A 15927-nucleotide genomic window follows, 5' to 3' on the forward strand; every position below is an offset into this window, starting at 1 on the left:
AACAATGGACTCTGAAAAGAAAAGCATGGTGATAGATGAAAATCTGCATAAAATCTTAACAGATCATTGATAGTAATGTGATTGAATTTCAAGGGATAATGGTTAGATTCTCTCTTGATGGAGATGGTATTGCCTGGCACTTGTACAGCATAAATGTTGCTTGCCACTTGTCAGCCAGGTCTTGCTGCATTTGGACATGGATTACTTCAGTATCTGAGGAGTCATGAATGGTTCTGAACGTCTGAACATTGTGCAATGTGCAATCATCAGCGAACATCCATCAGCAAACATCCCCACTAATAATCTCCTGGTGGAAGAAAGGTCATTGATGAAGCAGCTGAAGATTGTTGTGCCTACGAACATACCCAGAGGAACTCCTGTAGTCATAGAATCTATGGCACGGACTCAGGCCCTTTGGCCCAATCTGGTCCATACCAACCAAAATGCCCATCTAAGCTAACCTCATTTGCGTGCTCATATCCCTCTAAACCTTTCCTATCCATGTATCTGTCCAAATGCCTTTTAAATGTTGTCAATGTCCCTGCCTCAACCACATCCTCCGGCAGCTCATTCCACACATGTACCATCCTCTGTGTAAAAAGGTTGCTCCTCAGGTTCCCATTAATTCTAATTCTTAACTTAAACCTATGCCGGGACTTCCGGTTGCGGCGATGCAGTGCTAAGCCGCACGTTCGGTGGCTCCCGCTATTTTTGGACTTTCGGGCTCTTTTAAGGGCCCGCAACGGCGCTGTTTTGACTTTTCCCCGGGTGGGAACTCAGCCTCTGTGTTTGGCGGCCGGTGGATGGGCTGGACTAGAAGTGGAGCGACCAGAAAATCAACTTTGCAGCAGAAGAAGGTGCGAGGCAGAAAGGACAAGATGGCGGCAGGCGGGGAACCGGCAGTGTGGCAGCAGTGGGCGAGGGAGCAGCAGGAGCTGCTGCTGCGCTCCTTCCAGTAACTAAAGGCTGAGATCCTGGAGCCATTGAGGGCATCACTGGACAGGCTCGGGGCGACTGAGACAGCTCAGGCTGCGGAGATTCGGGAGCTGCAGCAGAAGGTTTCGGAGAACGAGGACGAACTCCTGGGCCTGGCGGTGAAGGTGGAGTCGCATGAAGCGCTTCACAAGAAATGGTTGGCAAGGATGGAGGAGATGGAGAATCGCTCCCGCCGGAAGAATCTGCGGATCTTGGGCCTCCCGGAGGGGCTGGAAGGTTTGGATTTGGGGGCCTACGTGGTCCTGATGCTGAACTCGCTGATGGGCGCGGGGTCGTTCCGGGGACCCCTGGAGCTGGAAGCTGCCCATCGGGTGCTGCTGCGGAAGCCCAGGCTGAACGAGCCGCCTAGGGCGGTGCTGGTCCGCTTTCAACGTTTGGTCGTCCGTGATTGTGTGCTTCGTTGGGAGGGGAGTAGCAAGTGGGAGAATACGGAGATCAGGATCTACCAGGACTGGAGTGCGGAGGTGGTGAAGAGAAGGGCTGGGTTTAACCGGGCGAAGGCAGTGCTCCACAAGAAGGAGGTCAAGTTTGGCCTGTTGCAGCCGGCACGCCTGTGGGTCACTTATAAAGACTGCCAACTTTACTTTGACTCCCCGGAGGAGGCGTGGACTTTTGACCAGGCAGAGAAGCTGTATTTGAACTAAAGACTGGAGGCTGGGGAACGTTGTACACAGCCTGGAGGCTTTGTCCTCCTTGATATCCTTTCGCCCTTTTTTTTTGGTTCTATTGGACGATGTTTTTTTGCTGTTCTGTTTTTTCTTGTCTGCTTTTCGGGACTGTTATCGGTTTACGTGGGTGTTTTATCATATCATGTTGGGATTTTTATTATTTCACTGGTTGCGGGTTTGGGTGGGGTTCGTGGCCCTGTTGGGTCATGTGCCTGTCTTCCCGCGTTTTGGGTCGGGGGGTGGGGCTTGGAATGGGGGCGCGGGCTTTGCTCCCGCGCTGGAGAAGCAGGGGGCGGGGTCGGCATTGAGGGAATGGGTGTGAGACACTGGGGAGGGTAATTGGGGTGGCGGGAGTAGTCGGGGTCAGCAGGAGTCGGCTGACTTACGGAAGCACAGTGACTGGAGTTACGCAGCTAGGGGGGCCCTAGCTTGGGTGGGGGGGTGGGGAGGTTTTGGGGGGGGGGGGGGGGGGGGGAGAGGTGGGGGGGATACCAGGTTGCTGCTGGGCTGGCCAAGAAGGAGCTGGAGCATGCAGAGGGGGTCGGGATGGGGGTCTGTCGCAGTGGGGAACGGGCTGAGCGGGGGGCGCGGGCACGTGGCGGATTACGGAAGGGTGATGGCTAGTCGACGGGGGAGGAGGGCAGATGGCCCTCCGATCCGGCTGATCACCTGGAATGTGAGGGGACTGAATGGGCCGGTCAAACGGTCCCGCGTGTTCGCGCACCTGAGGGGGCTGAAGGCGGACGTGGCTATGCTTCAGGAGACACACCTGAAGGTGGCGGATCAGGTTAGGTTGAGGAAGGGGTGGGTGGGCCAAGTGTTTCATTCGGGGCTGGGTGCAAAAAACCGGAGGGGTGGCGATCCTGGTGGGGAAGAGGGTGTCGTTTGAGGCGTCGAGTGTGGTGGCAGACAGGGGCGGGAGGTACGTGATGGTGAGTGTGTGGTGCTGGTCAATGTATACGCCCCGAATTGGGATGATGCAGGTTTCATGCGACGCATGTTGGGCCGGAGTCCAGATTTGGAGGCGGGGGGCCTGATAATGGGGGGGGATTTCAACATGGTGCTGGATCCGCCACTGGATCGATCCAGTTCCAGGAAGGGTAGGAGGCCTGCGGCGGCTAAGGTGCTGAGGGGGTTTATGGACCAGATGGGAGGGGTGGATCCATGGAGGTTCGCGAGGCCGAGGGCCAGGGAATTTTCATACTTCTCCCATGTGCATAAGGCCTACTCCCGGATCGATTTTTTCGTTTTGAGTAGGGCGCTGATTGCGAGGGTAGTAGACGCTGAGTACTCGGTGATAGCCATTTCGGACCATGCCCCGCATTGGGTGGACCTCGAGCTGGGGGAGGAGAGGGACCAGCACCTGTTGTGACGCTTGGAGGTGGGGCTGCTGGCGGACGAGGCGGTGAGGGGGCGGGTTCGAGGATGTATCGAGAGGTATCTAGAGGCCAACAATAATGGGGAGGTCCGAGTGGGGACGGTCTGGGAGGCGCTGAAGGCGGTGGTTCGGGGAGAGTTGATCTCCATTCGGGCCCACAGGGAGAGAGGGGAGCAGAGAGAAAGGGAGAGATTGGTGGGGAAGGTGGTGAGGGTGGACAGGAGGTACGCGGAGGCCCCGGAGGAGGGATTGTTGAGGGAGCAGCGCAGCCTTCGGGCTGAGTTCGACGTGTTGACCACCAGAAAGGCGGAGGCTCAATGGAGAAAGGTTCAGGGTGCGGTGTACGAGTATGGGGAGAAGGCGAGCAGGATGCTGGCACACCAGCTCCGTAAGCGGGATGCGGCCAGGGAGATTGGTGGTGTTACGGATCGGGGTGTAAATGTGGTGTGGAGGGGGGTAGACAATAATGGGGTCTTCAGGGACTTTTATGAGAGACTATATTGGTCCGAACCTCCGGCGGAGGAGGGGGGGATGGGGCGCTTTTTAGGCCGGCTGAGATTTCCGAGGGTGGAGGAGGGACAGGTGGAGGGTCTGGGGGTGCCAGTTGAGCTTGAGGAGCTGGTCAAAGGGATAGGGAATATGCAGTCGGGGAAGGCGCCGGGGCCGGATGGGTTCCCGGTTGAATTTTACAAGACGTATGCAGACCTGCTGGGCCCCCTGTTGGTTAGGACCTTTAACGAGGCAAGGGAGGTGGGGGGCTTTGCCCCCGACGATGTCTCGGGTGCTGATCTCCTTGATTCTTAAGCGAGACAAGGATCCCCTGCAGTGTGGGTCATACAGGCCGATCTCACTCTTGAATGTGGACGCCAAGTTGTTGGCAAAGATCTTAGCCACGAGGATTGAGGACTGTGTGCCGCAGGTTATCCACGAGGATCAAACGGGGTTTGTGAAGGGGAGGCAGCTGAACGCTAATATACGGAGGCTCTTGAACGTTATAATGATGCCGGCAGTAGAAGGGGAGGCGGAGATAGTGGAGAAGGCGCGGAGATAGGGTCAAGTGGGGGTACTTCTGGGAGGTGCTGGAAAGGTTCAGATTTGGGGAGGGGTTTGTCAGTTGGGCGAGGCTGTTGTATGGGGCCACAATGGCGAGTGTGGCCACGAATAAGAGGAGGTCGGAGTATTTTCAATTATATTGAGGGACGAGGCAGGGGTGTCCCCTGTCCCCCCTACTTTTTTGCGCTGGCAATTGAACCCTTGGCTATGGCGCTGAGGGAGTCGGGGGATTGGAGGGGGCTGGTCCGGGGTGGGGAGGAACACCGAGTGTTGCTCTACGCGGACAACCTTTTGTTGTATGTGGCGGACCCGGTGGAGGGAATGCCGGTGGTGATGAGGATTCTCCGGGAATTTGGGGATTTCTCAGGGTATAAGCTTAACTTTGGGAAAAGCGAGCTGTTTGTGGTACACCTGGGGGACCAGGAGGGGGGGATTGGGAGGCTCTCGCTGAAAAGGGCGGAGAGGGGCTTCAGGTACTTGGGGGTTCAGGTGGCCAGGAGCTGGGAGGCCTTGCATAAGCTTAACCTCACAAGGCTGGTGGAGCAAATGGAGGAGGAGTTTAAGAGGTGGGACATGCTCCCGCTGTCTCTGGCGGGTAGGGTGCAGTCAGTCAAGATGACGGTGCTCCCGAGGTTTCTGTTCCTGTTCCAGTGCCTCCCCATCCTTATCCCGAAGGCCTTTTTCAGGCGGGTTAACAGGAGCATTACGGGATTTGTGTGGGCGCACGGGACCCCGAGGGTGAGAAGGGTGTTTCTGGAGCGGGGCAGGAATAGGGGGGGGGCTGGCGCTGCCCAACCTCTGTGGGTATTATTGGGCTGCCAACGCAGCAATGGTGCGTAAGTAGGTGATGGATGGGGAGGGGGCAGCATGGAAGAGGATGGAGATGGCATCCTGTGTGGGCACGTGCCTGGAAGCGCTGGTAACGGCGCTGCTGCCGCTCCCTCCAACGAGGTATACCACGAGCCCGGTGGTGGCAGCTACCCTCAAGATTTGGGTGCAATTGAGGCGGCACAGGGGGGAGGTGGGAGCCTTGATGGGGTCCCCGATACGAGGGAACCACCAGTTTGTTCCGGGGAGAATTGATGGTGGGTTCCTGAGTTGTCACAGGGCAGGTGTCAGGAGGCTGGGGGACCTGTTCATAGACGGGAAGTTCGCGAGCCTGGGTGAGCTGGAAGGGAAGTTTGGGCTCCCCCCAGGGAACACCTTTAGGTACATGCAAGTAAGGGCGTTTGTCAGGCGGCAGGTGGCGGGGTTCCCTCTGCTGATGCTGCGTGGGGTTCAGGACAGGGTGCTCTCGGGGGTGTGGGTTGGAGAGGGGAGGATCTCGGAAGCGTACCAGGTGATGCAGGAGGTAGACGAGGCCTCGGTGGAGGAGCTGAATGGTAAATGGGAGGAGGAGCTGGGTGAGGAGATTGAGGAGGGGACTAGGCGGATGCCCTGGAAAGGGTGAACTCGTCCTCTTCTTGTGCGAGGCTTAGCCTCATACAGTTTAAGGTGCTGCTTAGGGCTCATATGACCGGGACAAGGATGAGTCGGTTTTTTGGGAGCGAGGACAGGTGTATTAGGTGCTCTGGGGGCCCAGCAATGTCCACATGTTCTGGGCATGCCCAGCGCTGGGGGAATTTTGGAAGGGTGTAGCAAGGCCGGTATCGAGGGTGGTAGGATCCAGGGTCAATCCAGGCTGGGGACTCGCAATATTTGGGGTTGCAGTGGAGCCGGCAGTGCAGGAGGCGAAAGAGGCCGGTGTTCTGGCCTTTGCATCCCTAGTAGCCCGGCGGAGGATTCTTCTTCAGTGGAAGGATGCGAGGCCCCCAAGCGTGGAAGCCTGTGTCAACGATATGGTGGGGTTTATTAAATTGGAGAGGGTGGGGGGGGGGGGTGTCTCTGTTTTTGTTTGGGTTAAATCTTTGCCAACGACGGGCGTTTATTTATTTTTTTCTCTTTTGTATACACCGGGGTGGGGGGGGAGGGGGGGGGGTTGTTCTTTTTTGTTCTTCGAATTTTCTGTTACTGTTTTCTTTTTTGTGAAAATTTGAATTAAAATTATTTTTTAAAAACACTTAAACCTATGCCCTCTAGTTCTCGATTTCCCAACCCTGAGAAAAAGGCTGAGTGCATTCATCCTATCCATGCCTCTCATGGTCTTATACACCTTTATAAGATCACCCCTCAGTTTCCTACGTTCCAAAGGAAAAAGTCCTCGCCTGTCCAATCTCTCTCTTTAACTCAGTCCCTCAAGTTCTGGCAGCATCCTTGTAAATCTCTTCTGCACTCTCTCCAGTTTAATAACATCTTTCCTATAGCAAGGCGACCAAAATTGAACACAATACTCCAATACTGCAGCCTCACCAACGTCCTATACAACTGCAACATAACTTCCCAACTTCTATACTCAATGCCCTGACTGATGAAGGCCAGCATGCCAAAAGCCTTCTTCACTGCCCTAACTACCTGTGACTCCATCTTTAGAGAACCGTGCACCTGAACTCCAAGGTCCTTCTGTTCCACGATACTCCCCAAGGTCCTACCATTCACCATGAAAGTCTTACCTTGATTTGACTTTCCAAATGCAATACCTCACACTTATCTGTATTGAACTCCATTTGCCATTTCCCCAGCTGATCAAGATCCTGCTGCAATTTTTGATAACCTTCCTCACTGTCTGCAATACCACCTATTTTAGTGCCATCTGCAAACTTACTGATCATGCCTTGTACATTCTCATCCAAATCATTGAAATAGATAACAAACAGCAATGGGCCCAGCACTGACCCCTGAGGCACACCAGTAGTCACAGGCCTCCAGTCCGACATTCATCCTTCCACCATTACCCTCTGCTTCCTACCATCAGACCAATTGTATATCCAATTTTCCAGCTCTCCCTGGATTCCATGTGATCTATCCTTCCAGAGCAGCCTACCATGTGGAACTTTATCAAAGGCCTTACTGAAGTCCAGATAGACTACATCCACTGCCCTGCCCTCATCAACCTTCCTGGTCACTTCATCAGAGAACTCTAACAAATTTGTAAGGCAAGATGTCCCATGTACAAAGCTGTGCTGACTACTCCTAATCAAACCCTGTCTTTCCAAACCTGTATGTCTTATCCCTCAGAATCCTCTCTAGTGATGTCCTGGAGCTGAGATGATTGACCTCCAATACCATAACCATTTTCCTTTGTGCTGGATATGAGTCCAAAAAGCAGACAGTTTTTCCCCTGATTCCCATTGACTTGTGTTGCTAGGGCTCCTTAATGCCACACTTGGTCAAATGCAGCCATGATATCAAGGGTAGTCACTCTCACCTCACCTCTGGAGTTCAGCCCATGTTTGAACCAAGGCTGTAATATGAGGCCAGGAGCTGAGTGGGCCTAGTAGAAGCCAAACTTGAGAGTCAGCAAGTAGGTTATTTCTAAACAAGTACCGCAGCAACAGCAACAACTATCAGAATAATTGCCTTCCTGGTAGTTTCATTTTGGATAAAGGACATTTGAATATATTTATCTCAAATGTTTTTCTTTTTCATTTAGCAGCTAACTGGACTTTTATTTAGCATACTTTCAGGGGAATAGCTTAGTTTCTCATTTAACTGCTTTCCCATAAAATGATTGAAATAGCAAATTTTCTCTACATACTATACCACAACATTAAAATTGAATATTATTTCCAGTTAAAGGTTCACCATTAATGCTTTATAAATAAATATTACCTTTATGTGAATCTTTTAACCAGGCCCTGTTTGATTCGTGGCCTTCAGAGTAACTTTGTTTATAATAAGCTATTCTTGGTTTCTGTATGAAGCTTTGTTTTGCATATAGAGATATTGGTGTGTCGGAAAATAAGGGATCCTCCATTCCATTGTCTATAATAAAATTAATTGATTAATAAAATAAATTACTCCTGTATAATAGAAAATTATAGAAAATAACTTCTAAGTTACAACTATTGAGGGAAAAATTACTTTATTTCTATACATTCAGTAACATATTATGTGGCCATTGTGTGTGAATATGAAGGTTCAATGTTGCAACAGGCAGAGAGAGCGAAGCAAAGCATAAGCTGACACTCCTTGCCTTCCATTATCTCAAAGTTTCTTATTCTGGAAAGAAGTTGCATATTCCTACACAGCAATCACTGTTGATAGATAGACAGAGTCTACAGAGTCATTTCTGAATTGTGACTTGCAAGCTTGATTTTCAATGCTGTACTTACACAGTGTGAACAATTAATAATAATGATCTTTATTATTGTCACAAGTAGGCTTACATTAACAATGAAGTTACAGGGCAACGCAGCGGTGCAGTGATTAGCACTGCTGCCCCACGGCGCCGAGGTCCCAGGTTCGATCCCAGCTCTGGGTCACTGTCTGTGTAGAGTTTACACATTCTCCCCTGTTTGCGTGGGTTTTGCCCCCATAACCCAAAGATATGCAGGGTAGGTGGATTAGTCATGCTAAATTGCCCCTTAATTGGAAAAAATGAATTGGGTACTCTTTAAAAAAAATTTAAAACAATGAAGTTACTGTGAAAATCCCCTAAATAGGATATGGAGGGGCCTTCCAGTTAATCGAGTGAAAGAGACTGGAAAGTAGTGAAGTGCAGGATATAAAGGGTCCATAAATGGCTGCAGCAGTAGGAGAGATGGGGATCAATGCAGCAAGATACAGAACCTACAATGTTTTAAGGGAAACTGACAACACTGCAACATTTACATGAAAGAATGGAGCCAAGAGAGGGAGTCAGAGATAAGCAACAGGATGTGAGAGCTGAAGCTTGGATGCATAATTTAGCCGAGCATATAGGAGAGTAGTTAGTGAGACTTAAATATTTTCTCTCTAAACAAGGGCTATAGTTTAAACTGGTACATGAGATATAAACACTGCATGAGGCAGACAGCTAAGGCTTTAAACCTTGTGTATTACGATCACAGACCGTACCCCAACAGTGGCTGGGATGTGACCGAACCCCCAATATTTTATTTTATTTGTAAGACTGTGCGGAAAGAATGATTTGCTTCAGGAGTGATTGCATGAAAAAATAGGGCTTTGGTGTTTCTAAAAAACTTTATTCTGAATAAAATATTAAACTTTTTAACTTCACGCCCAAAAAGAACAGCTTACATAGAATTTTTTTTTACACTACAGAAGGAGGCCATTCGGCCCATCGAGTCTGCACCGGCCCTTGGAAAGAGCACCCTACCCAGGACCATATCTCCACCCTATCCCCATAACCCAGTAATCCCACCCAACACTAAGGGCAATTTTGGACATAAGGGCAATTTAGCATGGCCAATCCACCTAACCTATACTGTGGGAGGAAACCGGAGCACCCGGAGGAAACCCACGCACACACGGGGAGAACGTGCAGACTCCGCACAGTGACACAAGCTGGGAATCGAACCTGGGACCCTGGAGCTGTGAAGCAATTGTGCTAACCACTATGCTACTGTGCTGCCCCCATTGCCCCTTAACACTGTTACTCAATTTCCTATTAAACAAGAAAAGAAACATCCAGCTCTGAATCTACCTTAAAATTAGCAGGGCATAGAGTAATACTTGCTTTACAAAACAGATCTGGCTCCTGGCACAACCCCTTCAGAATCTGGCTAAATATCTTTAAAAAGCTGGTTCACCTGGCGTGTTTCAGCTTCTTCCTGGTCACCGGACAAGACTGCTCTGTTTTACATGTTATTACTCTTTTATAATGATCCTGCTGTGAGAGAATTGTAGACTCAGGGTCAGGCAATTCAGAATTCAGTTCCTCTCTCTCCCAAAGCTTCTCCCAAACTAAACTGCCTCTCTGCATTCCTGGGCTCCATTCAGCAATGATCTCATCTCCCCAAGCTGAAAAACAAATTATCGCTACAGGCTGCAAAAGCAAATAAACTCCCCAGGGACTTCCCCAATCAAACCACATTCATCTGGTCAATTTCACCTGATATTTCCTAGAAGCAAAACAAAACCCTTTTTACAAACATGACCACTGCAGTCAAACACACTATGACCAGGTTTTTAACACTTAAATTGCCCTAATATTTAGAAGCCGATATTCCTAAAATCTTCCATTTGTCACACATGGGGTGGTTTCAATGGGAATTCCCATTGACAGCTGTGGGAGAAGAGAATCCTGCTGCTAGTGAATAGTGTGCCAACTCTGGCTGCCAAGAAATACGTGGCTGAGAGACTGAGGAATCCTACACTAAATAATGGGGATGGAGAGTTTGTAAGGGGAGATGTGGTAATTTAAAGAGAAAGGATAAGGCAATAGAGAAGTGTAACAATATGGGTAATGATGCGTGGCAGGATTCAGTTCAAGGTGATTATGGATGGACAACAAATGCGGGTTTTGCTGTGACACCCACATCCTATGAAATATTATATATATCAGGCAGACTCAACATGATTTTGTGATGGAAAAATTTGTCTGACTAATTTATAAGAGTTCTTAAGTAACCAAATTACATACTTCTGCTCCTAATTCTTATGTTCCTGAGAAGCAAGAAAACTGACAGACTGTAGTGACAACCTAAATTAAGAGAAAAGCAGGAAATTTGACCTGGACAGCTTCTATACAGAGAAATGGAGGAGGAGAGAAGTGTTGTTTAGAGATGAGGCAGAAAATCTTCCGTGGAGGGTTACAGTGGCAGTGACTGCAATTTGCTTGATTTCAAGATTATTTGATAGTGTTGGAAGAATTTCAACAAAAATACCAGAATAATCAAGGTAAGCTACCTGCTCCCCAAACCATTCCTTGCAGTACATGTTTTTCCTTCATTATCCTCACAGTGCTCCAGGTCTGAACTCTGATCCTTCCTCAGTTACATGCTATGCAAGCCTTTCATTCATATTTCTGTGAAATTGCTTTCACTAAGCTGTGATTGACAGCTTCGACACACACTCAGCTGGCTGCATTGTTTCATGCATCTGGTCTCTCTCATGAAAGGGGGGGGGGGGTGCTTTTGGCAAGGGTCTCTTTTATGAAGGGGCTTGGGAGCTTCCAGGCATGAGTCTCACTTGTGGGGGGCTTCGAAGCAGAGGTCTCTTATGGAGGGGGAGGGAGTCTCTTTTAAGAGGGGCTTCCAGGCAGGGTCTCTCCTAAGGGGAGCTTCCAGGCACGAGTCTCTCTTATGGGACTTCCAGGCAGGGGTCTCTCTTATGGGGGGTTTCCAGGTGGCAGTCTCTGTATTTATGACCAATATTTATTTTGTTTTCTTTCTCTTTAGATAACACAAAGCAAAATATCAGTGAGGTAGAGGAGAATGAAAGAGGCACGTTCAAACAGCTGCATTCCCACCCATACCACCATTTACTTGCTCTCTGCTCATCAGGTATGAGAAATTACTCTGAAGGGTTTCTGCCAAAATATCAAGTTTTTAATTTACAAATATTTTAATGACGAGAATGAGGCAAGCAAACTTTACAATATAATCTCAAGGAAGACAGTTTAAACAAGAATTCAAACTTCCAGTTATTAACTGAAGAATTTATGCCACAAATCTTCACATTTTAAACAAAAACTTTAACTGTACAAGTATTAAATGAACTCGGCTTGGGTCACTATCTGCGTGAAGTCTGCATATTTTACCCGTATCTGCGTGGGTTTCCTCCGGGTGCTCCGGTTTCCTCCCACAGTCCAAAGATGTGCAGGTCAGGTGGATTGGCCTTGCTAAATTGCCCTTAGTGTCCAAAATGGTTGGGTGGGGTTACTGGATTACGGGGATAGGGTGGAGGTGTGGGCTTGGGTAGGCTGCTCTTTCCAAGTGCTGGTGCAGACTCGATAGGCTGAATGGCCTCCTTCTGCACTGTAGATTCTATGATTCTATAAGTACCACTAGCCTAATTTCATAAACACTTATCCTCTAAACCCGAAAATGTCAACTGAACATTTTCCATTCTAGACGTATTTCTACCCAGGAGTTCCCCTATACTTTTCAAGATCTTGAGTGTTCCTTCACTTCATAGAATCACAGAATCCCTTCAGTGCAGAAGGAGACCATTTGGTCCATTGAGTCTGCACCGACCTTCCAAAAGAGCATTCTACCCAGGTCCATTTCCCTGACCATCCTACCCTATATCCGTAACCTAACCTGCACATCCCTGAACACTTAAGGGGTTATTTAGCATGCCCTATCTACCTAACCTGCATATCTGCAGACTGTTGTGGGAGGAAACTGGAGCACTTGAAGGAAACCCACACAGACACCCAAAGCTGGAATTGATCTCAGGTCCCTGGCACTGTGAGGTAGCAGACATAACCACTGTGCCACCATGCCATCTAGGAACAAACCAAGATGTGTCACAGCTCTCAGGAATCCATTTTTATTCTGTGTCATGTTCCTGCTATTCTCTGAGGTATGAAACCTCTTTGAGATTTTTCCATTAGCATCCGGCTAGGTGTGCCTCCAACTCTCTTCAAGCACCACTCAATTGTGGATACCCCGGCTCAAGCATGAGCCTATTTTCCTTCTTGCTCAGTGAGTCCAAAATCGGAAAACATCCTTGATTTTGATAGCTCTTTGCTCCTGTCTCAACTGATTCCAAGCTGACAGCCTGCTCTCCCTGCCTGTTTCCAAGCTATTCCATGTCAGATACAAACTTGCCTGTTTTCTGTTAAAGATCACACAGATAGACCCGAAACAAAAGTGGCTGGATTCTGTGCGAATTGGCGGGGCGGGCAACTCCGGCACGAAGGAGTGGCGTGAACCAGCACCATCAGGGGCTAGGCCGGCATCAGAGTGGTTTGCGCCCCACCGGCCGGTGCGGAAGGGGCTTGGCGGCACGGCAACCAGCGGCGAAGGGCCTCCGCCGGCCGGCGCAAGTTGGCGCATGCGTGGGAGCGCCAGCGTGTGCTGGTGTCATCCCAACGCATGCGTGGGGGGGGCTTCATCTCCGCGTCGGCCATCGCGGAGGACCACAGTGGCCGGCGAGGAAGAATAGAGTGGGCCCCGATCGCGGGCCAGGCCACCGTGAGGGCAACCCCCGGGGTAGATGCCCCCCCCCCCCCCCCCCCCCCCCCCCCGAGGACCCCGGAGGACGCCAGGTCCCGCCAGCAAATACCTGGTGTAATATACGCCGACGGGACTGACCGAAAATGGGCGGCCATTCGGCCCATCACGGGCCGGTGAATTGCCAGGGAGGCTGCTGCCAGCGGCCGCCAACCGGCGCGGCGCGATTCCCGCCCCTGTCAAAACCCCGGCGCCGGAGAATTTGGCAGCTGGTGGGGGCGGGATTCCCCCCCCCCCCGGCGATCCTGCGGGGGGGGGGGGGGGGGGGGGCGGAGAATCTCGCCCAAGGTACTTCCCCGGCAACCTATCCCCATTACACCTCAGCACACCTGGGATATCCCAGGTACAGATTTTAAGTTATTAACCTCTTTCAAAATGGCCCTTTGACTCTGGGACTCGTATGAATAATTTAAACCCCTTGTGAAGACAATTGCATTCATCTTGTCTTCACCAAGATACTGAAATGGATCACCCATTATTTGATGCTGTCCCACTTCTAACTCTGTCTTTAGTAAATAAAAATAGACCACCTTCAAATTGAAATCACTTTAGATCTGTATCTCAGCTTCTCACCTGGTGCTTCCATTATCTTAGTTTTTAAAACTTCAATCGCCAAACTAAAAGTTATACTCCTAAAACACGTGAATCATGAAATTAGACGATTTTGCTTTTTATGGATTCAAATAATTTATATTCATAAAATAATAACACATGTGGCCATTCTGCAAGAACATAATATGTAATATTTTCCAACACTCACTTAGTTCCCGATCTGAAACATCAACATCTGCTCTTAGCCAAGTACAGTGCCTTCTTTTAAGACTGTTTAAAGTACTGGTGGTTAACTTAACATCTTCCACACTTTTACTGTTAGATAGAAAAGATTTTAAATATAATGTTAAAAAATTGAACCCCAAGATCAAAACATTCCCGCAGCCACTGATGGTACAAAACCATTACTACCCATCAATCCAGGGATTAATCATAAAGACCCACCCATATTTTTCACAAATCCACTGAAATGTCAGGAACTTTACCTTGTAGATGAAGTTTTCTTTCTATGGCATGATTTGGTCCGATATCTTTGTTCCTGTGATGGAGGTTCATAAGACAACTTAGAAAGACTTTCCTCCAGCTTTTGCTTGAGGTTTGAGACTTCATCTTGCAACTCCAGGATTTCTTCACTTAAGTAACAGAATAAATAGAAAAATAAATTTATTTGCATGGATACAATACTGTAATTACCTCCTTCTGGATTGTGTACAAAGTACATTTTATGTACAGTAGCCAATCTTTAAACCTTGGGGCTCTTTTTTTCTCCTGCCCACCTCAAACCTGAACACCATCAATTAAAAGGCAGAATGAACTCATGTGCACTATGACAAACTTCAGTGCCACATTTAGCCTATGGAATGCATCTTCCAGTTCACAAGATCAAAAAGTCATCTAAACCATCCATTTTGATTGATTGTGATGCAAAAAGAACTGTCATAGAAAATAAAAAAATACTGCAGATGTTGGAAACCTGAAATAAGAAAAGAAAATTCTGGAATATTCAGAAGTACTGGAAACAACTGTGAACAGATAACTCAGTTAATTGGAGTGATTTTGAGCCTGCATTAAACATCAGTGAGAATGGCGATGTTGGCAGAAAATTTGGCAAGAATCAGAAACTGCACTTCTCACCGGTGAGGTCGCATTTTCCGATTTGTCAGGCCTCTCGCCGATGTCGTAATGAGAAAAATGCCATAAACCTCATGTTAATACATTATAATGTCATCAGTAAGCCCTCCCGCCAGGACTTCATACCTCAATAAATGTCACATCAGCGCGATTTACAACAGCTGTATAAAAATAACGTTGAACTTCATTGGAACACTGCAGGAGGCCAAGGACAGAAAGGTCAGTGTGGGTGTGAGGTAGAAAATTAAAATGGCAGGTGACTGGAAGCTTGGAGTCATGCTTCCGGACTAATTAAGATGTTCTGAAAATTGATCACCCAGTATGCATTTGGTCTCCCCAGTGTAGAGGAGACCACATTGAGAGCAGCAAATATTGTGTAATAAATTCAAAACAGTAAGTAAATTGTTTCACTTGTACAAAGTGTTTGCAACCTTGGATGGTGGGAAGAGAGGAGGTAAAATGACAGATGTTGCATCTGCTGTGCTTCCGTGAAAGGTGCCATTGGAAAGGATGTTGCGGGTGACTAAGAAGTGGACAAGGATGTCACAGAGAATGGTCTCTTTGGAATGTGAAAGGAGAGGGGCCAAGAAGATGTGTTTGCTGGTCACATAATCCTGGAACTAGGGAAATGGCAGATGATAATCTGTTGAATATGGAGGCTGATGGGTGGAAGGTGAGGATAAGGGGTGTCCTACTATGGTTTGTGAGGGAGGGGAAGGGGTGAGAGCAGAAGTGTGTTTTTATTTGAAGTAATAGTCTGGATTTTTTCCCATACCATATATTGCATACATTTTAATAAAATTACTTCTCATAGACCTCAATTCCAGCCTGAAAAACACAAGTCTCTTCAGTCTTTTGTTATAACTCAAGACAACACATTGCTTTCAATGTCTGAATGCCTCCCTCAGCACTGTACAATCTGACTGCACTTCCTTTCACTTGTATTCTATCCATGTAATTTATTGGCTCTTAGGTCTCTTAGCATCATTCGTATCTATTTCAACACCATTCCATTGAGCATGCATGCTACCTATTTTTCCTCCCGACATGCAGAACTTTATTTTTGTCTGTATTAAATTTTAGCTGCTATTGTCTGTTCAGTCTACTCACATAGTTTGATTGAATCATCCTATATTTTTGAACTTCC

The 15927-nt window shown here is 48.4% G+C and overlaps 1 protein-coding gene across 8 annotated transcripts in view; it reads right to left on the bottom strand.

Moving 5' to 3' along the window:
* Nucleotides 1-15927, bottom strand: part of LOC119964797 — a 141022-nt gene that overhangs the window by 27494 nt on the left and 97601 nt on the right. For 6 of the 8 annotated variants that reach the window (XR_005460364.1, XM_038794796.1, XM_038794795.1 and 3 more), the window contains 3 exons: nt 14135-14281; nt 13858-13964; nt 7804-7956 (listed from right to left, as the gene is read on the bottom strand). Coding sequence is in view for 6 of the 8 variants with exons in the window: in XM_038794796.1 (XP_038650724.1) it covers nt 7804-7956; nt 13858-13964; nt 14135-14281 (407 nt within the window). In the remaining 2 variants the exon portion in view is untranslated. The remainder of the gene's footprint in view (nt 1-7803; nt 7957-13857; nt 13965-14134; nt 14282-15927) is intronic. The other 2 variants (XM_038794797.1, XR_005460365.1) reach the window with 2 other exon arrangements.

This window comes from Scyliorhinus canicula, chromosome 4, assembly GCF_902713615.1.
Source record: "Scyliorhinus canicula chromosome 4, sScyCan1.1, whole genome shotgun sequence".
In the NCBI taxonomy this organism is placed as follows: Eukaryota; Metazoa; Chordata; class Chondrichthyes; order Carcharhiniformes; family Scyliorhinidae; genus Scyliorhinus; species Scyliorhinus canicula.